At 43.0% G+C, this 23196-nt stretch overlaps 1 protein-coding gene across 1 annotated transcript in view; it reads right to left on the bottom strand.

The window, feature by feature from the left end:
• The window catches only part of WIPF3 (WAS/WASL interacting protein family member 3), a 54056-nt gene that overhangs the window by 20460 nt on the left and 10400 nt on the right, over positions 1 to 23196 (bottom strand). The window contains exon 2 of the mRNA XM_054020052.1: positions 16801 to 16957. Coding sequence (XP_053876027.1) covers positions 16801 to 16902 — 102 coding nt within the window. The 5' untranslated portion in view covers positions 16903 to 16957. The remainder of the gene's footprint in view (positions 1 to 16800; positions 16958 to 23196) is intronic.

Genomic DNA, 23196 nt, shown 5'->3' on the forward strand with positions numbered 1-23196 from the left:
TTTTGTTATTATTTATATAGTTATGGAAAGTAAATAATACATGGAAGAAATGAAAGGGTTTTTTTACGTGTTTTTTTTTTTTTAAGTCATCCCTGCTGGGGCCCCGCCGAAAATGTTCGAACTGGGCCCCGCACTTCCTAAAGCTGACCCTGCTACCCTCATCCCAGTCCCCGCTCCTGACCCTTCTCTGCTGGTAAGCCTCAAGTCTGGCCCTCTTCCCGATACCCAGTGCTGAGAGGAGCTGCTGCAGTTTTAGCAAGTTGAGGGCCTGACCTGCAGAGTGGGCCCCAGGTGCTGTCCCAGTATGCACCCTTCTTAGCCACGTGGCGTGCATGCCAGAAGTTACACGATGCATGGACACTGCCGCACGTGTTTATTGCAGGTTACAGAGAGAACATTAGTGCCATGGGGGGAAAAAAGGGCCCATTTTCACCAGCAGCTGACAAGACACTACAAAAACAGGCCAGGCCGGTTAAAAACAGGCAGGTGGCAATCCTACCATGGTACCTAGAAAAAGAGGAATTCCTTCTTGACTCAGGTGGGTATTTGGTTTGGGCTGGGTACTTTCACTCTGTTGATTTTGAAATGCATTCTTGATCTAATTCTCACAGCAATTCAGGGTAGAGTTGTTCTTAATAAACAAGCCAACAGTCCAGCAAAAACATATCTGCAGTCTTTTATACCACACAGTTCCTAGACAGCCTTTGACAGAGAGGTGGTCAACAGCAGCTGTACCAGCACTCTGATCACTGGATAACTAATTATATCACCCCAGAGTAAATCTGAGGGGGAAAGCTGTGCCTCACTGATAGATTGGGAATGGGCAGGAGAGAGCTATTGGGCTAATTAACCCACTAGCCCAGAAAGAAGAAAAGCCACAGGAAGGAAGTGCTCAGGGGAGAAGGGGGGAGCAGGAGAGATCTTTCAAGGGGAAAGATACCATCTGTCCCGTCCCCCCCCTTGGCTAAGTGAGCTAAGGACTGTATGCTATTGTAAATACAGAGCTGCACAAGTTTGTCAAGGTGGTGGGAAAGAATAGTGTAAATAAATTGCACAAGGTATTTGACCAGAAGAAGCTCTGATCAGTTTGTGGCTAGAAAAGAGACAGGAGCAGGCTGATACACAGCTGTGGATGTCAGAGTGGCACTAAGAACGCCTGTATGCACACACTGCTGTAGTAGTCTTTGTACAAAATATGCCTTGTGAGATATCATTTGAAAACAAATAACTCCCTGATCATTAATATTCTTGTGTGATGTATGTATACCACATGCGTTAAGAGTTATGAATATCTCTCACAGGCTTGGCCTGTAGGGCTTTTCTTGTTTTAAATTAACAAGATTTAAAAGATGTCTGGAAAAAGGATTAGTTTAATGCACTTAGAGTTCACAAACAGATATATACAAAGAAAAATAAAGGAAAACAAATCTAATATGTAGATAACTTGTGTTCAAAATGTGCCCGTCCCCTCTCTTTCAGTAGACATTGTACAAATTAAAATGTAGATGGAAAGCACATTCAATGTATACTTTACTGACAAAATGGTTTATTGGGTCTGTTAGTGCAACATCAACACACTTGGTCGACGGCAGGTGGGATCGAACCTGAACCTCTACTGCATGAGCTAAAAGCCATATGACTGTTAGCTAAGGCTGTAGAGCAGTGGTTCTCAAAGTTTTGTACTGGTGACCCCTTTCACATAGCAAGCCTCTGAGTGCAACCCCCCCTTATAAATGAAAAACACTTTTTAATATATTTAACACCATTATAAATGCTGGAGGCAAAGCGGGGTTTGGGGTGAAGGCTGACAGCTCACGTAATAACTTCGTGACCCCCCTGAGAGGTCCCGACCCCCAGTTTGAGAACCCCTGCTGTTGAGCAAACTCATTAATCTCTCTGTAAGTAGTCTTGGTGCCACTAGATAGCACAGAGCACCACACCCAGAAGGCGTGTGGGTTACATACTTCCCCTAGCTGAGGAAGCGCATCCCGAGCTTCACAGACTTCCCAGTTGCAATCCCAGACGAGCCCCCACTTGTAACGTCGACAGATCCCGGTCGTTGGTGGGTGGGATCAAACCTGGGACCTCTGGAGCAAAATACATGAGCCTCTACTGCATGAACTTAAGGCCAGATGGCCCTTAGCTAAGGCTCTAGAGCAGACTCATTAATCCCTAAGTGGTCTCGGTGCCACTAGAGGGGACAGAACACCACACCCAGGAGGTATGTGGGTTACCTTAGGGTATCGGCACTGTAACACTTTATTGTGCTGACCTAAACAGAACCTGCATCAGCATGGCCAGGCCAAGGTGCTTTCTCCTTCACCTCAATCTTCCTCTGCAATGGTGAAGAGGAGATAGGGACTACTATTAATTTTAACTTGCAGCTATGTCTAGAAACAGGATTTTCCAGCACTAACTGCACTTGATGATAGGGACTTGCTTTCTGTAAGACCCACGTATTCCACGTGAGACCCTTAAATGTCAATGCACCCAGTTCTCACTGCCCTGCACCTTGTATAGTCATTCACACAGTGCACAGCAGGTGTAAAACACCACCAAATTAGAATGGTAGTATTTTGCACACTTTACATAATTGTAAATGACTACACATTTGGAAAGCAGTGGAGTGCAGGCGCTTAGCAGGAGTCAGAACAAGATAGAAGATGTACATAGATAACAAGAACATCTAGCATTACAATAATAATAATAAAAAAACCACCACATGTTTTGGAAGGTATATACAGACTCCACCCCTCCCATCCTTGAGGTCACAAGTCAACTTCTAACTAATGGGGATCAGGAAGAAACTTTGCTTATAAGTAGTTTAGTCCATCACTGCCTGCGGCAGGGTTGCACCTTCCCCTGAATTACCTGGTACTGGCACTGCTAGAGACAGGATATTAGACTAGTTTGACCACTGCTCCAATAGGGCAATTCCTGTAGGAATCAGACACAATGTATTTCATAAGCTTGTTTTTAAAAACATCTGTCAATTTCATATAAAGTTGGGAATGGGGTGCCTGGACAGTCAACGAAAAATAAAATTCTATTTTTGTTATCAAAAGGAAATAGACTATTTAAGGTATTGGGGTTTTTGGGAGAGGAGTGGGGTGCAAGGGTAGCTGGAGATCAAGAATCTGAAAGCGTGCCCAGCGTTTGTGCTACATAATGCATCTTTAGTACAGCAGGCGATATAAGTAGCGCTGGGCAAGAAATGATTTTCCCATTCCATAAATATTTTTGAGATTTTGGAAATGTTTCTTGTTCTATCTCAGTTTCATCCTGATACCTTTCAATGTTTTTTGTCAGGGGAAGGGAGAGGAAGAGAGAACAAGACACACATACATTGTCCACCGGATTCAGAGCAGGGACCTCAATTCACGTCTCAGGTGAATGCCCTAACCACTAGGCTATTGGCTGTTCTGGGCCGTGGAACTGTCTCAACCAAAAATTCCATCCTGGACCTAAGAAATCTTGCAATGAATGTTTTGTCAAAACGGACCCTTCCTAGCGAACAATTTTGACAAATTAGCATTTTCTGACAGAAAAACAATTTAGTTGAAAAATTCCTAACCAGCTCTAATCATAAACATGCTCAAGTCCAGTGCGAAGCCCAGAGTACCTCAAACTTGATTAATAGATCATAATTACACTGGCGTGGAATTTACCTCTCAATTTGTTGCAGCAGTCTGCCCAGCAGGCAACAGTATTTATTTATGGGGTTTTTTTAATACAGAGAATCATCAAACTGGCAGTTAGAGCCATGCGACAAAGTGTGATTACAATGAGAAAAGCCTTTTTAAAAGCCCTATTCCTAGTGGGCATAAAATAGACTAGGAACAGAGAGAAAAACAGTAAGTCATTTTTATTGCATTGGTTTCAAATATGCAACAGGTTTGCTTTAACTCTTTGCTAGGTTATAAAAGAATCTCAAGAAACAAAATAAACTTCAAACAAATATAAATAGCTCCGTTATGCTTAGTAGAAAACCATTTTAAAACTCTGTTTACTAATGGGAAGGTTGGTGTATGTGATTTTGGGGTTTACTATTCACATTAACGCCCTGATCTCTCAAGACCCTGTCACCTGCATGAAGTCACGCTGGCTTCAGTTGGGCTCCACCTGCACAGCCAATTGCAGGATCGGGAGGGGGGGGGGGGGCTGTTTATTGTACTGCTATTCTGCAGCACGGGCCGAAAGTAATTAATTCTTGGCATTCAGTTTACTTTAATAAACACGGCAATCTCTGTGTAAACACAGTCCTCTAGAAAGTTAAGCTTCAAGCACTACCCATGTGAGGAAATGCTACCACGCAAACATTCTTTCAAATAGAGCACAAGTGAGGACACAGCCAGATAGTTTCATGGTAGGTTATTATCCTCAAAGAACGACACAGCCAGTTTCATGCCATCTATGCTCAGCTCAATAGTTATTAACTATGGCCTCACTATTAATCATGCAGAAAACTCTAATCTGATTCTACCCAATTTAAAAGGTCATGCAATGTGTATACTTAGGTAGGTTGTGTCTACCCTAGACTTATTTCTCAAATTCTCATCGCTGTACTCATGGGCGGTGGGTATAATAGGCCAGGGGAGGCTCTGCTGTGGCCACCAGATCCTCACGTTCCAGGGTTTGGCGGCCAAGTTTTTGTTTTATTATGCCCCATGCATGTTCCGGGGTGGCTGAGGAGGCACATACCACCTCCTTAGCCACCCCGGAATGTGCCTGGGGCACATCAAAAGCGTCTTAACAGGTTGGGTCCGGGAAGGGGAGGCATGGCGCGGCTTCAGCCAGCCTGGGGCTCCTTGGGACTTCGGCCAGGCAAGGGGGAGTGCTGCAGGCTGCAGCCAGCCCGGGGCACCTCCAGGCGAGGCGGGGAGTGCTCAGGGCTTTGACCAGCCCAGGCTTCCTGCAGCCGAGGGGTCACTCTGGGAGGGGAGCTTGTGGCTCCAGCTGCGGGGGGAGGGGGGAGAAGCAGGGGGTCTCGGGGCTCTGGCCGTGGGGCGGAGCCAGGAGCTAGCCTCCCCAAAGGGGGGCTCCACCCACTGCCCATGGCTGTACTTTCCCTTGGACAGAAGATCTTGTCTGTTTTCTGGATCAGAAAGAAGGCCCTGAGTCAGTTTGTATAGCAAAAACCATTTCTTTGTCTGTTGGTCTCCAGAAACCCCAGTTTAAACCAGTATATGCTAGCTTCCCCAAGGGTGGTACCTCTCTTGAGGTGTTTACAATCTGAGTGATTCTCCTTAATCACCACTCAGTGCTCTTAGTTCCAGTCAGAGCTGTGGCAACCATCCACCCCTGGAGTTGCACACAATCCTTGGCACACAGCAATACATAAACTTAACACAATATGGTCCCAAAGATACTGCATGTGGTTGCAATATCCCGTCACAATAGCCATGGTGGGAAACAGAAAGGAAAAAAGTAGCATAGACAAGGCTTTAACTGTCTGCAGCTGGATCTGAGCACTCATTTCCATCATCACTCCTACTGCTGCCACCACCACCAGCACACACCAATCCAGTTAGTGAAATCCTCCTCCTGTAACATGGACGCTGCACAGTCAGACAATATGAAATATTGTACATCTTATTTCAAATCTGGATCAGCTCTGCAACAAGCAAAATGTTGGGCAGATTGAGGGATTATGGCCAAAATTCTCAAATGTGAGTGTTTAAATGTAAGCATCTAAATCAGCGGTTCTCAAACTGTGGGTTGGGACCCCAAATGGGGTCACCAGGGCTGGTGTTAGACTTGCTGGGGCCCAGGGCTGAAGCTTGAACCCCACTGCTTGGGGCCGAAGCCTAAGGGCTTCAGCCCTGGGTGAGGGGGCTCGGACTTTAGTCCCCCCGCCGGGGTGGTGGGGTTTAGGCTGGCTCAAGCTTTGGTTCCCCCCTCCTGGGGTCATGTAGTAATTTTTGTTGTCAGAAGTGGGTCCCAGTGCAGTGAAGTTTGAGAACCCCTGATCTAAATCCATGTTTAGTTAACTGAACAGAAGTGATATGGATTTTTCAGAAGTGCTGAGCCGCTTTTATTTACTGTAGGTGCCTAACTTTCCGGCATCCAAGTTTGACCAGGCTGGCGTATGCTTTTGTATCAAGTTCTCTTTCTACAGGGCAGGCTTTCAAACCACTTCAAACACACAATCACACAGGGCACCAAGGTGGATGGCAATGTGAACTCTGCAGTACAGTCAGGGCCGGCTACAGGCACCAGGCACCCAAGCACATGCTTGGGGTGGCACCTGGTAAGGGGCGGCGGGGGGAGCCTGGCGCGGCATTCTGCGGGGAGGGGGGGGGCGCTCCGGCGGTGCGGCAGTCGGCAGGGGGCAGGCTCTGGCGGCGCGGGAGGCGTTCCGGCGGCGCTCGGCGGGGGGCGGGGGGGGGGCTCCGGCGGCGTGGGGCTCGGCGGGGGGAGGCAGCGTGGGGCTCGGCGCTCGGGGGGGGGGGTTCTGGCGGCGCTTGGCACAGGGGGGCGGGCTCCGGCATGCGGCGCTCGGTGGGGGGGGCGCGGGCGCGGCGCTGGAGGGGGGTTCCGGCGGCGCTCGGCAGGGGGCAGCCTCCGGCGGCGCGGCGCTCGGGGGGGGGGTCCGGCGGCGCTCGGCGCGGGGGGGGGGCGGCGCTCGGGGGGGAGGTTCCGGCGGCGCTCGGCGCGGGGGCTCGGGAGGCGGCGCTCGGCTGGGGGGCTCAGGGGGCGGCGCTTTTTTTTGCTGCTTGGGGCAGCAAAAAAGCTAGAGCCGGCCCTGAGTACAGTCAATCTCAAGTCCTCCAAAACCATGAGTCAGCCTGCCCCTAACCCCCCAAAAAATCACAAGATTGGTTTAAAAATCTCTTGATTTTTAGAAACAATAAATATTAAGGGTTTTTTATTTGCCTTTTGGTTTCACATTATCAAGCTTTTCTCCACATCTATGAGGGCTAGCATTCCCTCCCTCCCAGAAAGATGAGATTCTCATGTAATGACATAATTCCAGGAGCTGAGACTTGAATAAAAATGCCAAATACCACAAGACTCAAAATTAAGTCATGAGAGTTGGCAACACTGACTCTGTATTTGCACAGCACCTAGAGGTCCTGGTCCATAATGAGGGCTCCTCTGTACTACAGTAATACAAGTACATAATAACAGTATCTCTGACCTCCTACAAGCATCATAATTTAATCTAGGCCTACTCTAAAGAAACTATATGATTCACCTTGTCTGGCTACCTACACAAACACATTCTAAGGTTTTAAATGACCTTTTGTATCCATGAAAAACTCTAATCAGTTTAAGGCTAGGAAAAAAAGAACATCTTTTCAGTTTCTTGTACCATCACATTCCAGCAATGTACAGAAGTTTAACTCAAGGCATTGTGTGGGATTTTTTTTTAACTGACAGGTTGTAAGAATAGTACCAATTGACTGGCTGAAATCTATTGCAAATTCCACCAGTCACAATTTGCACCTGCAGTATGTGTATGTATTGCAGATGGCCTAGTGGTATTTCAGTGAGTTACACTCAGCAAAGTTATGCACAAGTCATATGGATGAAAAACTTATGGCCGTTCTGGTTTGGAATGCTTTCTATTAAAGTCAGATGTTAAGCATGATGGAGGATATTATAAAAACAGCCTTGTACAGAACACAACTGCTTAAATGAAGTGTGCTTCCTATCAACAAAGTCAGCATGATCCTAGTTAACATATCATTCTAGAGTATTATCACCTATAAATATATGCAGTACATGTCCTTGTACCAGTCCAGACAGAAATAAATTGAGCAATGTCATCTTGGCATGGTTTTATCTTTGTATTCATATTGCCCCACTTAAGCTATGAATACAGAAGGTTATATATAAAGATTACAGTGTCATGCAGCTTGAACTGTAACAGTTCAACATGACTACAAAAGAAGTACCACTCCTTTGCAAGCCAGCCTCTTCCACTATATATAAAAAAAAAAAAAATCAAATAAGTGGGTATCCACAAATATCCCAATTATTTGAGCAGTTACAGTCTGTATGGTGACAACACTGTCTACAAGAAGATCATCTCCAACTATACTAGTATCAGACAGCACAATGGGATACATACTCAAGACACACAAGTTTTCTTCATTACTCAATGCGAGGCAAATTGAAATCCACACACAAACAGCCAGGGGGAAAAAAGCAAGCTAACCCCTTCTACCATTTTTTAAGATGCTCCATATGAAGCTAAAAACATTGAGATTATATTGAGACCAATTTATCCTCCTTTTTTTTTTTTTTTTTTTTTTTTAAATTAAGCTTCTCATCACCACTTTTACAGAGAGTGGCCCAGGAAGAGAATGGGCCAAACTCCAAATTCAGACTCTAATCTGAGTGGTAATATGCAGGGATACCATAAAAAGACAGGGCTGGGGGTGCAGTATTGCCAACTCCAAGCTTTCAAAAAATCATGAATCAGACCTCAAAATCATGAGATTAAAAAAATATTTGGAAGCTCTTTTTGCTTGCCTTCTGAACTTTTAGAGTACACTTGGTTTGTGTTTTCAAGCTTTCTGCTACAACAACAAGGGCTACAAATTTCCCTTTAAGTGAAAACTGAGATTCTCATGTCATCAGTTGTCCCCAGGCGCAGCTTTAAGAACACCACCAAATATCGCAAGATTCTTGATAAAGTAATGGGAGTTGGCAACACTGGCACTGATGAGTGGTCTAAAAAGAAAAAAAGAGTGTTTTTCTTTAGTCCGTTGGTGACTGTGATTCAAGAAATCCTGCCTCTAGAGTTAATAAAGAAATCACTGGAAAACTAGGGTTACCATACGTCCGGATTTTCCCGGACATGTCCGGCTTTTTGGGCCTCAAATCTCCATCCGGGGGGAAATCCCAAAAAGCCGAACATGTCCGGAAAATAGGGACGTGCTGGGCCGGGGGTGCTTGGCCAGGGGGTGCGGAGCTGGGGGCCGGGCCGGGGCCAGGGGTGCTCGGCTGGGGGCTGGCCCGGGGGCGTGGGGCCGGGGGCCAGGCTGGGGCCAGCGGTGCTGGGCCGGGGATGCTCGGCCGGGGGCTGGCCCGGGGCCGGCACCCCAGGAGCCGAGCCAGGCTGGAGACGCTGGGACCGGCCGCCGGAGGGAGCCGCTTGGTTGCGGGGACCAGACTGGGCTGCACCTCCTCCCCCTACCCCCACCCCCTCCCCAGCTTACCTGCTGCCTGCTTCAGGCTTCCCGCGAATCAAATGTTCGCGGGAAGCAGGGGAGGGGGCGGAGACTTTGGGGAAGGGGTGGAGTTGGGGTGGGGGCATGGGCGGGGCTGGGGCCCTGTGGAGTGTCCTCTTTTTGGACACTCAAAATACGGTAACCCTAGGAAAACTCAACAGGAATGCTTAGCTCCTCATGCCAAATGGTCCAGGCCTTCCAGCAATCCAGCCTGCCTCTCTGTAGCTATTAAAGTCAAACAAATTCAAGCTGCATTTAATATAAGAAACCTATTTTTACATATGCCCAAATACTGCAGTATTTGGGAAATCTTACGATTCTGGAGCCTGTTTAAAGGCTTAAGAAAAATATGGAGCAAAATAGATACTTTGGGGGTAAAAACTGACTGGTAGTTCAAGGCCTACAGACTAGGAAGTTAAAGGCTGCAATAGAATCAGGACTGCCTACTGATAACACGCTGCACTGCCTTGTGAGAGATCCAGATTTGACTTGCACCCCAAGTTCCTTATCTTGCTATTCTGCGGGATCTGCATTCTCCTCAAAATTGGGTAGAAAGTGACTGCATGACTTCATAAAGAACCTCTGCATTCAGATGAGCAGCAGCATTTACTGCCTCTAAGATCACCTCTTAACCTGGAAGGAGAGTCATTTTTTCTCCTTATTTTCTTTATATCTGAGAGCCTTACTGCAGCCAATTCTAGCTGCTACAGAATTAAAAAAAAAAAAAAAAAAAAAAAAAAAAAAAAAAAAATACAACCACCTGAAAAGAGATTTCTAACCAAAGATGGCATTAGATCACTCCTTCTAGCAGTTAGGAGAAAGACAGAAGTCAAAGTCTATTTGAAACACAGCCAAGATCTGACATTGCTCAAAAGTATTGTGACCTTTCACCTCTACATCTGGGAGAACCTCTTAACTGAACTAATAGAAGAACACTAAGAAATATTCAGAAGTTACATGAATCATGTACCTGACTTAAAAGTATTCAAAGATATATCCAAAATGCATGAGGCAGTAAATTCCCATGCTATTCAACCAAGTTGTTCTACATGTATTATTTCCATTTCTGAACATTAGCAGTACAAAAATGTCATAACGGCAAAACAACTCCTACGCAACTTCAGAGATAACACTGTAGTTTTCCAATTTTCTTAAGCAGGCTTACAAGGTTTTCTCTGACAAAACATAGCAACTGTGTGAAAGAGAAGAAGGAAAAAGTCCCCCACTGCAGAGATCATCTGATGTTTTCCCTAACGTTGGAAATTCTATCTCTGTGTAAATTATGCATTTATCACACTGTTATATAGAGAGGAATTGTTCCTCTGAGGTTTTTAATGCAAGAGTAGAAAGTTAGGTACAATAGCCAATTGAAGAAATCAGTAGATTGCCATATGTTCAGCAGCTATTGTAATTTTCCCTTAACTCTATTTCATTAAATAAGAATTCAGGAACAGTTATAATTAATCCATGTGATAATTTACATTTAGCGTTATTTCAGGTTTTACATTGTACTAACTAAATGCTTTCCTGAAGCAAGAACATTTTTCACCTTTGGTTTTAAAATAACAATGGGCCAAATACTCCTGGTGTAATTCTATTGGTTTTAATTATTTGAGCCATTGTGTCTTTTTGGTTCATTTCTGCCCTGACCCTTCATTATAAAGAACAAAATAATTCTGAAGAGAGGCAGAAATATTTTCTTAAACTTCAGAAATGTCTGAATTATTAAACAAACATCTACTGTGAGGGTCTAATATATACAATACACTTCCTAAAATATCAACATTTTAATAGTATCAGAGGGGTAGCCGTGTTAGTCTGGAACTGTAAAAAGCGACAAGGAGGCCTGTGGCACCTTATAGACTAACAGAAGTATTGGAGCATAAGCTTTTGAAGTGGGTATTCACCCTGAAAGCTTATGCTCCAATACTTCTGTTAGTCTATAAGGTGCCACAGATGTTGTCTATAACATGCCAATAGAGGTTGATTGAATACATCAGAAATGAATGCTTGTAGACACATGCAGGAGATCAGTAAACCGATTACTGCACTTTAAAACAAATAGCAGGTTATCGAAACAAAACATCTACTCTCATTCTTCTCTTGTGAGCTTCAGCAATGACATCTTTGTAATCCTTCTAGTTCCAGACCAGTGCCTGTTTTTAACATTATCATGGGCTGTTATAGAAACCCATTCCCCTACCAAATAAAAAAATACGTACACTTCAAAAAAAAAAAAAAAAGAGCTGAGGAAAACAGAAAGATTAGAAAGTTTAAGTGAAAAACTCCTTCAGTTTTACTGGACTATGAGGACAAACTCCTCAATTGTCCCCTTTCCATCAGGAGGACCCAGATTTAAGACTCTATAAGCCACTGCCTGAACCTATGCCCCATCATTTTTTTTTCTTCCTACAACTCCCGTTTTATCTATGACCTCTGAAGGCAGGCACACAAAGTGATGCTCAATTACTCCCATTAGTTATATTTACATTTTGTATCAGCCTCCTATCATGCCACATAAATATCTAACAAGTAGCACCTACACCTGTTGCTGCATGTATACCTCCCCCCCCCATGTTCCCTCAAAATTCATTTGAAAGCCTTGTTTTATTACATGCTCAAGCAGCCAGGAGTTTTTCAGCTGTTGGGCACAGGTGGTTCCTAACATGCCTTGAATTCCATCTTTGTATCATTTCAACATTTTTTGTGACTGCTTGTATGATAGAATTACAAGGAAATGGAAAAAAAAAAGCAGGTCAGTTATGAAATAAGTAGAACACAGTTTTATAATTAAAGCATTCATATCAGAATATCTCCAAGCTCAAGAGATTTAAAAACCAGTATAAACCAAACTAATTTTCTTCTGACTCAAGAAAGGCATTAAAATTGCAAAGGACTCAAGAGCAAACAGCAGTTTGGGGTTTGGAGAAAGGAAAAGATGCAACATCACTGAGGATTGTGGCTTAACAAGGGATCCAGACTTTTAGATGAGATCTTGATAAAATATGCAGGCAAGTAGGTAATGTAAGAACTATTTCACTTACCCTGGGGAGTGGAAGTTCTTAACATCTCAAGTGGCCAGGGTAACCCTATATACTCCAAAGTATTGGTGACATTTAATAAAATTGGTGCAGTGTGATCTTGATCCATGATTATTCTAACCACGTTGCATATGCAAGTACTTCTTGACCATGTCACACAAATAAGAACATAATAAGGCAGGTGTGGCACAAGGGTCAAAAAGCCTGGCAGACACAAACTGAAGGGCCACAACTCAATCCATCAATGGCAAAGCCAAAGGGAGACAGAAAAAAAGAAAGGAGACTGCGGGAAAGTAGAAATGAGACGCTCCACCAAACTGAACCCAACAATCCTGCTCTGTTTCAGCTGTTTTCCTTACATTTTTTTCTTAAAACTTAGTTCCATCTCAGTCCTCCTCTCTGTTCTTACTCTCTTTCCTTGTGTTCAATCTCATCTTGTCCCCACTCTCCTTACATCAACACTCTTCTACTCTACCAGCCTCAACTCTTTGCCCCCTTAATTTTTCAGCATCCTTCTTTTCCCTTTGTTAGACTTCGCCTGGCCTGAATCAGCTACTTCGTTCTGTCACAATGACAAAAACAAAGTGGGAAGTAATTGACTGGTTCTTCTTTAACAAATGTCATCTGATCTGTGTAAGCGCAAGGCCTCACTCTCTGCAGGTTCACCTGAATTAACTAGCAGCAAAGCCAGATGCCAGATCACACCTGCATAACAACATTTCATAAGTGTTATGTGATCACCAAATAAAAGCTGTTCTATCTTCTAGATAAAATACCAAGATAAGCTCCCACACAAGATACGAGATCTTTCAGGATAATTTTTTTCATAAAATATCCATCACACGGCTTTTCCCCTTATTCTGAAGGCCAAGCTGACAAGCTCCCCTTAGTGACAGCAAAGATGAAAACTGCAGAGGTCCATGTATGAGTATCCAGGACTCTTAAAAATAATATAATTTCATAGCCCATATAATTGCATGCTTGAAAATGCAGGGTATTTAAATACTAAATGTAGCCCTTGTGGCTTGTCTACACACAGAAGCTGCACCAGTTTAACTTAAATCAGTTTAATTAAATTGATGCAACACTTGTGTGTGGAGACTCTTGTATCAGTTTAAACTGGGCTTATGTCTTTCCACATACAAAATTTGTGCTGGTTTAACTAAATCGGTATAAAAATTACCCCTTTACTTACATGTGTGTGTGTGTAGACTCAACTGTGTGCACTGACAAGGCAAAGCTTGTTTCAATGGTATTTTTATATTATATTCATTTTTATATTTCCATTCTCCAGCAGGAAATTCAGCAGCTGTAGCAACAGCTGGGCAGTTTTAGCAGCTGTAAGATACAGATGCCAAATTCTAGACAATATCTTCCTAGCAAAAGAATCTAGGGTCTGTAGCTACTTGTTATGGATTCCCTTTGGCCAGATCCACAGTTGTAATAGGGCTTTGACCTATGTCAGCATTTTGCTTCTGTAGAACTAACTGGACACTGAGGGCCTCTTAAAGATGGTCGTCCCTCTGATTCAACTTTAGCAGAGAAGATTCCTTTCACTGTTATGCGAGAATAACATTTGGCAGAATTGTCCTAATAATTCTTTATGCAGGATCCATTTACTCCCTTTAAATTATGCACTTGTGCTGGAAGATTTTCCAAATTCCAGCTGACAGGGTAATGTACTGAGTATGCTTTATAAATTAGAAATACATTTTGTAATTCATTAAAATGAAATGATGGGAAGATGTCAGCATTCTCTGGCAATAGAGGGAGAGCAAAATTCAGGGTAAAACGTACCCCTTTGGAGGCAGAGTATGAACTGTCTGAAGCCAGCTGCTGCATATTCTAAAAGCTCCTTATGTCTGAGATATTTCCATTTTTCCCCAACAGATATAGTGCCATGTGTAACCAGACCTACTCAGAAAACAGTAGCAACACATTTAGTTGGGCTTCTGCTACACAGTCTTCCAGAAGGGATTTGCAACTAACACAGGAAGTGGGGGAGGGAGAGAGAGATATTTACACCAAAGAAGAATTAGGCCAGTTACCAGTCTGCCAGAGAACATGTTTAGATCTAGAGAGGAATAACTCTGAGGTAGATTGCTGAGAATGTTGGGTCGTTAAGGTGCCATCTAGTCCCTAAGGAAAACACCTGCCACAGAGTTGCCTCCAACTGGTCTAGACTGGTGATCTCGTAACTGAAGTGGTTGATGTTTTGGCCAGATTCTAAAGTGTGATGTGGCCACTTTCCCCTGTGCCACCAGCATAAACTGGCCCTAAAACCAGTATAACCAGTCAGAGGATCATCCCAGTGCAGGAATGAACTTACATGGAACTGATCTAGAGGCTCTTATCCCACAACCCCTTCCTGCTGATGGTATACCAGGAAAAAGTGGCACGGCCAGGACAGCCCTTTGTTATGCTGGTCTTTGGCTGGGTTCTCAGCCACTGGGGCCATTTATAGCTGGTGTAAGGTAGACTAGCCTGACGACAGCACTAACTCTGTGCTGGGAAACTGGCTGTAACAGGATCTGGGAGTGCAATGTTGAGCTTTAAGCCACTTTTGCACACATATGCACACTTCCTACACTTGGGACTCCCACACTTGGGTCATAGCTGAGGACCTGTCCCTTTGTATATCACGGCCAAAATGTTCAAACTGGATGCCTAAAGTTAGGTGCCTAAATATAGGTGGCTAATGTTAAGAGAACAGCACCTGCAGCTTCTATTGACTTCCATAGCAGTTGCGGGCGTTAAGCTGCTCTGAAAATCAGGCCACCTATTTAGGTGTATCACCGGATTTGTGAGACAAACATCAGGAAAACTCTAGTCAATATGCCTGAAAATCAAAATTAAACCAGAGAAACCAGAATTCCTCCACCTGTATGTTTTCAGCCCAAGCACTATTCTCTTTCCTTCCCCCTTCACCACCTTACATGTTTTTGATAGTTTTGTGGGACGGTTCAGTTTGTGAACACCTTAAAACGTGGAATGGCAATTAAAGAAGGTGCAAGGTAATTTCTCCCTAGGAGAGGACAAAGTTGGAACATAATCAAATAAAACTGATAGACTCCTTCACAAAATGGGCATGGATGTCAGAGCAGGAAAGAGAAGTTCAAGGGTCTGAAGTATGTATTTATATCAGCATAAAAGAAATCAAGCTCTATTTTTGAAAGAGTTGGACACTTATTTCTACAGAGATAGAAAACTAATGCGTGCTGCAAGGAGTAGAGCCATGGCAGAGAAAGTGTGCGAGGAAATCAGAGATGCTTGGCCTTGACTATGGCTATTCATTATTTTCTCTACAGTCATAACTTCAAGGCTGAAACACCCAATAAACAAGTGATTGCAACACATAAAAAAGGGCCTGAAGAAGCATTCCCAAGGATCAGCATAACCAAAGTACAATAAGAACCTGGAATTCCAGCCAGGGCATCAGCCGCTCGCTGCAAGGGCACATGCACTGGTTGGTGACATGCAACCAGGTGATCTGTTACATACAGTAGCTGTACCTGTGAACATGATAAAAGCATCATGTGGTGGATCCCCAGGAAGGAAAACAGCTAAGGATAAAACACTACAATCCTTAAAAAAGCTATTAGAAATGAAAGAAGAAATCAACACTTCCCACGTGCACATTTTCAAACTAAAATCAAGCTCTCTGTGTTTTGGGAAGTACTTATGAGTGCTAAATTTGCGTGCGCATACATGTGCACACACACATGCACACCTCTGGCCTAGGTTTTTGTTCCAAACACGTGATCCAAAATACATTGCAGGCATAGAGAATAAGATGGAGAATATCTTATTGCCCTTATATAAATCCATGGTACGCCCACATCTTGAATACTGCATACAGATGTGGTCTCCTCATCTCAAAAAAACGATATACTGGCATTAAAAAAAGTTCAGAAAAGGGCAACTAAAATGATTAGGGGTTTGGAACGGGCCCCATATGAGGAGAGATTAAAGAGGCTAGGACTTTTCAGCTTGGAAAAGAGGAGACTAAGGGGGGATATGATAGAGGTACATAAAATCATGAGTGGTGTGGAGAAAGCGAATAAGGAAAAGTTATATACTTGTTCCCATAATATAAGAACTAGGGGCCACCAAATAAAATTAATAGGCAGCAGGTTTAAAACAAATAAAAGGAAGTTCTTCACACAGCACACAGTCAATCTGTGGAACTCCTTGCCTGAGGAGGTTGTGAAGGCTAGGACTATAACAGGGTTTAAAAGAGAACTAGATAAATTCATGGAGGTTAAATCCATTAATGGCTATTAGTCAGGATGGATAAAGAATGGTGTCTCTAGCCTCTGTTTGTCAGAGGATGGAGATGGATGGCAGGAGAGAAATCACTTGATCATTACCTGTTAGGTTCACTCCCTCTGGGACACCTGGCATTCGCCACTGTCGGTAGACAGGATACTGGGCTGGATAGACCTTTGGTCTGACCCAGTATGGCCATTCTTATGTTCTTTGCCCCTGCTATTATCACAATAATCTGAAATAAATCTGAAAAATAATCAGAAAACATTTACCTTGCTACACTAATCAAAATGAAAAGCAGATCTTACCAGAGGTAATGAAGATCGCAATGGTGGAGGTGGTGGGGGTGGTCCTCCAGAAGCTGGGAGAGGTGGTGGCGGAGGGGGAGGAGGCGGTGGCGGCACAGGCATCTGTCAAGTTTCTAGCTTCACTCCGTTATGAAAGATTCCAGCTGAACTCTAAATCCTGAGGGGGGGAAAAATGTCCTTACATACCGCAAACAGAACAGTCCCAGCCAAATCGCTAGCTCTCAGCAGACTGAAGACTTTTGTACCCTATAGCCTCTAGTACTACAGTATGAACAGCCCTCATTACAGATATCTGAAGATAACGTTCGTCTAAAGAGCCAGTTCACATAGCTGGACAGCTTCCATAAATTCTAAATGTACCGATGCCAACCTGTCCAACTTCAGCTATTAGATTAATCCAGCTCATAACTTGAAATGCAATTATGCTAAAAAGAACAAATTACAATAAGCCAAATCTTGAAGCCCTTATTCAGATGAAACTCCATTTTAAGGAGAGTTTTGTATTTCTATAGCTAGATAAAGAACTTTGTAAGGATTTTTTGGATTGGGTCCAATACAAAAAAAAAAAAAAAAGACATGACTGAATAATAAACAAAGAAACAATTTTCCAGAATAGAGTTTCATTAAGTGAATTACTACTTCCAAAGAACAGCACTCCAAGCACCAGAAATTTCAGGTATTAGTCAGATATGTATAGCATCACTGTCATTTTTTAATTTTCAATTTATTTTCCAAAATTTTTAGTAATATACAAAATCAAGGGGGAAAAAAAGGATTTTTGATTTTCCAATAAAAGGATGAGGGTAATTATTTACAAATAGAGAACTGCAGATTCTGGAGGACTGCAAAGATTGGGGAAATAATTTTAAAATACATTATTTTTAGTAATTTAACTCTGAGGTAGATTGCTGAGATTTAAAATAAATACAGAATTTGAAGATGTTATACAGGTCAAGTTTAGTATTATCGGTTTGGGTGATTGACTCTGGTTCATGAGTCTAGGTATTTTTTAAGTAGGGCGCTCTCCATAGTTGTATTTCATGAGCATCAGTGAACTAGTGCCAGATTTTTCCTATCATTTGCTAAGAAGAATGGATTGGTGTGTCCTAAAATTCCTAGTTGGATTTAGTTGAGTGATGGCTATGATGGTTCTCAGGGTGCCCATGACTGAGAGCCAACTTGTTACCATCCTGGCTCCAGCATGAAGGAAACTTGTTTGTGCTTATGTGGGTGTCAGCTCCTTGACTCTACTAGCCCGTTATCAACTCAAGCACTCTCCTGTGGGAATGCTAGCCCTTCCTTTGCTTTTCAGTTTAATAGGTGCACCTCAGTCCCCAACCCCCTTGGAAGCATTGCCCTGTAGCATCCAGCCCCTTCTCCACTGAACACTCACAGAAACACCAGGCCAGCTATCACCAAGGGAACATCGTACAAACCAGCCTATATGATTCATCTCAGGATCAGCTCCTTATATAGTACCACAGCATTGAGAGATATTTACAGTGAAAACAACAATAAGTTTACTATCAAAGAGTCAAGAGATAGTGAATAAGGATAATGGAATCAAAAGGTTACATATAAAAGAAAATCATAACATGCTTTCTAGAGACTACACCTATCAGACTAACCTTCTGTCTACAGAGGTTTATCTCACCTCAAAGGTCCTTAGCAGAATTTCAACCAAGGCTGGTTGTGATCCCATTTTCATGAATGTAGTTGCACTGCTCAATTACTTCCTAGGTGCAGGATAAAGGGGTGTTTTCCTTGCCTTTTCCTTATATTCCCCCAAAATACCCAGACTCATGATAGCCAGACATCCTTTCCCCCCACCCCCCTCAACATGGCTTATTCTCTGGTGTGCTGCCTCCCTGTTTATTTCACATCCTCCCTGCATTGACTTCATATGTAAATGGAGCTTCCATTGTGTTAGCTTACAATGCTTAATTTACATGCAAACAGAGACAGGTGAAGAAATATCTTTTGCCTGACAGAAAACCTGTTTGTTATCTCTGCCCTGATACAGACTTTAGAACATATTTCCAATATACCTATATAACTCCTTACATAGCATCTATACATACATTTTACAATTATATTAATGACCAATGTGACCTGGCTTTCATTTAAGACTTCACCTGACATTCTTTCGTGAACCAGAATGTACATACCGGGATCCGGACATTCCTGTAACCCCCTTGCCAGTTGGCACTGAATGGTTCATGGGTCATTGAGGCATCCAAGGAAAGACCAAATTATTCAGTTTGGCATCACATTACCTTTAGTATTAGGACAATACTAAAAGCTCTGCTGTCGGATATTTAAACTCACAGTATTAGCAATTCATCTGTTATTATGCCTTCTAGCTGGCAAAACAGTAGACATTACAATGCCCAAGTTTATGTTACTAAAGAAAAGCAATAAATACCATGAGTGAATCAATGCGAAATGGGACAAAGCTTCAGCATCAGGACCAGAGGACCCAGCCAATGATTTTTTTTTTTTTTAAATCGGCAAGATGGTTTTAGATTAAACAATGTCTTTTTTCAGTATTGTAGTGACCATGCTGACTCAGTAGTGGCACCTCCGAGTCCATCCCTTCCAGCATGAGCTGGAAGAAAAACATTGTCCACAGATCATACTAGTAACAGTAGAGACTCATTTCAGCATCCAGCCAGCAGAGGGCTCCATGATGCTAAGTGAAGTGGACAAAGAGGTGACACACAGAGCCTGGGCAACCAGGGAGAGAGCCATTGGGTTATAGGTATGAACAGCAGGCAAGTGCTGGCAGCCCAGCTGGCTGGGAAGAGAAGGTCAGGCCCCAAAAGCTGAAAGCTAAGCCTGGAAGCAGATCGTTGGTGGCAGGAGGCCCGCAACAGCAGAGTATGGGATGAACAGCCTAAAAGTAGCAGGTGAGACACAGAGAACAATCTGGAGAGGTCCCCAGTGAGACCAGAGAGGACAGGACTGATCTCTGGCCAGTGGGTCTACAGGCCTGCGCTGAATTGTCTGTTAGCCCACATACAAGGCCAGAGTAGCCTTATACCCCTCCTACTGGACTGCCCTAGGAGTCAAGTTATTCTCTTTTATGATACCTGTTTAAGGATATGCCTAGAATATCAGCACATTTTCTTTCTGCCAGACCTAGCGAAGTACCTTTTTCTTTTAAAGCTAGGAGTGGGCAAATGATTATTGGAGACAAACCAAGGGCTAGAATCTAGAGCATCTGCATCATTTACCTCCCAGCTCATGGGACACAGAGCACACTGCCAATGGGGACCGGTGGGCCACAGCACCCAGTGACACTCTGCAGTGTGGTTAGTTACAATCTCTTTTATCATATCTCAGCTAGTTGTCTAGAGAAAGCAGCACCTCTACTATCCCACCCCCCTTATTCTCAGATACAAAAAGTCATTACTATAGTAATGTCTCCTTTCCTCAATCAAGCCATTCAAAAGCATGCCCATAAGGGCCATGAGTCTTATCTACTGATAGTGTTTCTGTTTCATTATTTTCTACTCTGCAACACTGGACTTTAATTTTCAATATGAATTGGGTTTGGAAAAATATTCTGAGTGGAAACCCCCCCCCCCTTTTTTTTTTTTGGCTACAGAACACATGCATGGCAGGGGGGTAAAGCATACCCCAGAGGGGCTGACAGGTAGGAGAAGGAAATGTAAATCAGAGTTCATTATTTCCAGGCTTGACCTTTAAAAAGCTCTTCAGCCCCACACTCAGCACCCTTTCCAGCCTCTCCCTTCAGGCTCAGAATCCCTAGCTGACATCACCTCTTCAGCCCCCTTCATGTCCACTGATGCTCACCTGTCTCCAGCACAATGACTAGCATGTGCAGCAGACAAGTTCTGACAGGTCTGGGCAGAGGCGATGGGTTTTCCACGTAAAATTTCAATTTGCCCAACTGGACTGCAAAGGTGGAGGCTTTGTTATTTGCACACAGCTGGGTTAGTGCTAGGGAAATGGGTACATACAAAAAGGTGTGCACACTCCAGTGGAAGCAGAGATGAAGTCCTATAGTGAAAATCAGGCTCTTAAGATAGAGGTCCATTACTGCATGATCTGCAAATGTTGGTGAATAGGATTGTTGTGTGTCAGTAAGTGAACCTCTTCTCTACTTATGTCATTGATGTGTGGTTAGTACACCAGGTTCTCTTGGTACGAAGCAATAAAATCTTTTATACTTTCACTTACACTTTTGCTAGCTTGATTCCTTGGTTAAAGATTACACTGCACTCAACTTCCCACCCATGCCCCACTATCGGTTAAAACAAAGATTGTGTCTTCAGATAATAACTGGAGGATACTACTTGGTAACGGATACCCATAGTGCAGGTTAAATAAACTCTGAATCTGAATCTAAAAAGGAAATGTACCTAGTAGATTGTTAACACAAAGTTAAGAGGGAAGCCCTTCAAGGCATCATCAATAATGTGCTCTCTCTCTCACTCTTTCTCCCCACCCTCTAACCCTCTGCTGCTTCTGCTCTCACTACAGCATTTTAAAAAACGCTCATTGTATATTTGTACAACTCTCCCTCTTCCCCCCGTCCATCCATCTCTTTTCCTCAAACGATTTATTTTTCCCTTTCAAAGTTATTTAAAAGGTAAATGTACTAGAGTTATGTCTCCCTGCCCCCATTGCCAATATTGTTACTCAATCTGGGAGTGCCGGAGAGGACTAGGGAAGGCAGTTTTATAGAGTATGTGACAATTAGGTTTTCTTAATTGGAGTTGGAGAGGGCTGAGCTTTCCCTGGGAATAAAGAACAAAAGGGGTGAGACTTTTAGCATTTGAGGTAACAGGTTGGCAGTTTGTGAGGACAAGGGGAGAAAGGGAGAAGCAGCGTGGCCATAGTTAGTACGGGCAGAGATGGCTCAATCCCAGTAAGGCTGAAGTCGGTGGCAAAACTTTGATTGACTTTCATGGTGCAGGATCAGACCCTGAAGTCACAGAATTTAGAGACTGAAAAGAGCTACTAGGTTTTCTAGTTCATCTCCCTGCCAAAGCAAGGTTGTACATTTCTTAGTACTTTGTGCAGTCTAATTTTAAGTGTCCCAAATAACAAGGCTTGTATTACATCCCTTGGGAAACTCTTTCATAATCTAATAGCGCTCACTGTTAGGAAGGTTTTCTGATATTCAGTCTAATTTTTGCCTTTCTTAATTTGATCCCATTGCTCCTAGTTATACCTTCTTGTACCAGGCTAAATAGAATTATTTAACCTCCTTGGCATCTGCACCTGTCACATATTTGTAGAATTATGACCCCACAGGCACACATAATTTAGCCTAGATATATTTGTTTAGCTGTTTTCATCTTTCATCATAAGTCAGTCCACCAGTCTTTGAACATTTTTGAAATCTATCCAGTTTGTTAATATCTTTCTGGTAATGGGATGCCTGGAACATTTCAGATGCAATTGCACCAGATGTACAAAGAGGAACTATTACCTCCTTGCGCCAAGGTAAAATGCCTTCGCTTATGCAGCACACAATTCCCTTTTCAGAAGTAGAGTTCTACTGCTACAGCCATCAGATTTTCATACTGCACCGTCACTATGGTATAACAATGAAGACAGTATGAAAAGTCAGATCTCTTCATTCAGTCTGACTGTATTACGGAGGAATAGTTGTACAGCATCCATGCACTTTGACTGGGTTACACAAGTCAATTTCTGTGCAATTTTTAAAAAAAAAAATGTTTTGTAATTGATATTTTCAGGGGCCAGGGCAGCTTGGGAAGTGTGTCAGTTACTCTGCAAGTCCACACAAAGGCATGATGGGTGATATGTACATATAATTTGTTGATTAACAGAAGAAGAAAAAAGGCAAACCATTAACTGTGCTCCTAGTTTTCAAAATCAGTTTTAGATAGCAGAAATAATATTTAACTATAATTTAAAAATATTGCCCTGAGTTCTACTCTTTAAAATATTCAGTCAAATCAAAATGTTTAGATCATGGGGAAAGTACAAGAATTATAAAAATAAAGATACATTGGAGAATCTGCCTTATAAAGCATCTTTCGTGGTCTGAAGAACAGACAATATGATTCATTGTGTCCACCACTTGCTCCTGTCAAACACTAAAGAACAGCTGAAATTGCTGGTACAGGTGCACCACAAATGTTACAAAGACAACACAATAGACACACACAAGTAAAATAGACAAAACCAGGAAAAGTGTATATACATTACATAGCAAGATTAATTTTTCTGCTATACTTAAACCACAATTGGAAACACTTTGGAATAGGCTTCTATGTTCAGAATTAGTCATTTGGAATTTTAATTCCAACAGAAGCCAAACCGTGTAATTTTTAAGCACCAGATGTTATGTTTCTTCATACACAAAGAGCAAACTGACACTTTTGGTCTGAATGA

Source organism: Malaclemys terrapin, chromosome 2, assembly GCF_027887155.1.
Source record: "Malaclemys terrapin pileata isolate rMalTer1 chromosome 2, rMalTer1.hap1, whole genome shotgun sequence".
NCBI classification, from domain to species: domain Eukaryota; kingdom Metazoa; phylum Chordata; order Testudines; family Emydidae; genus Malaclemys; species Malaclemys terrapin.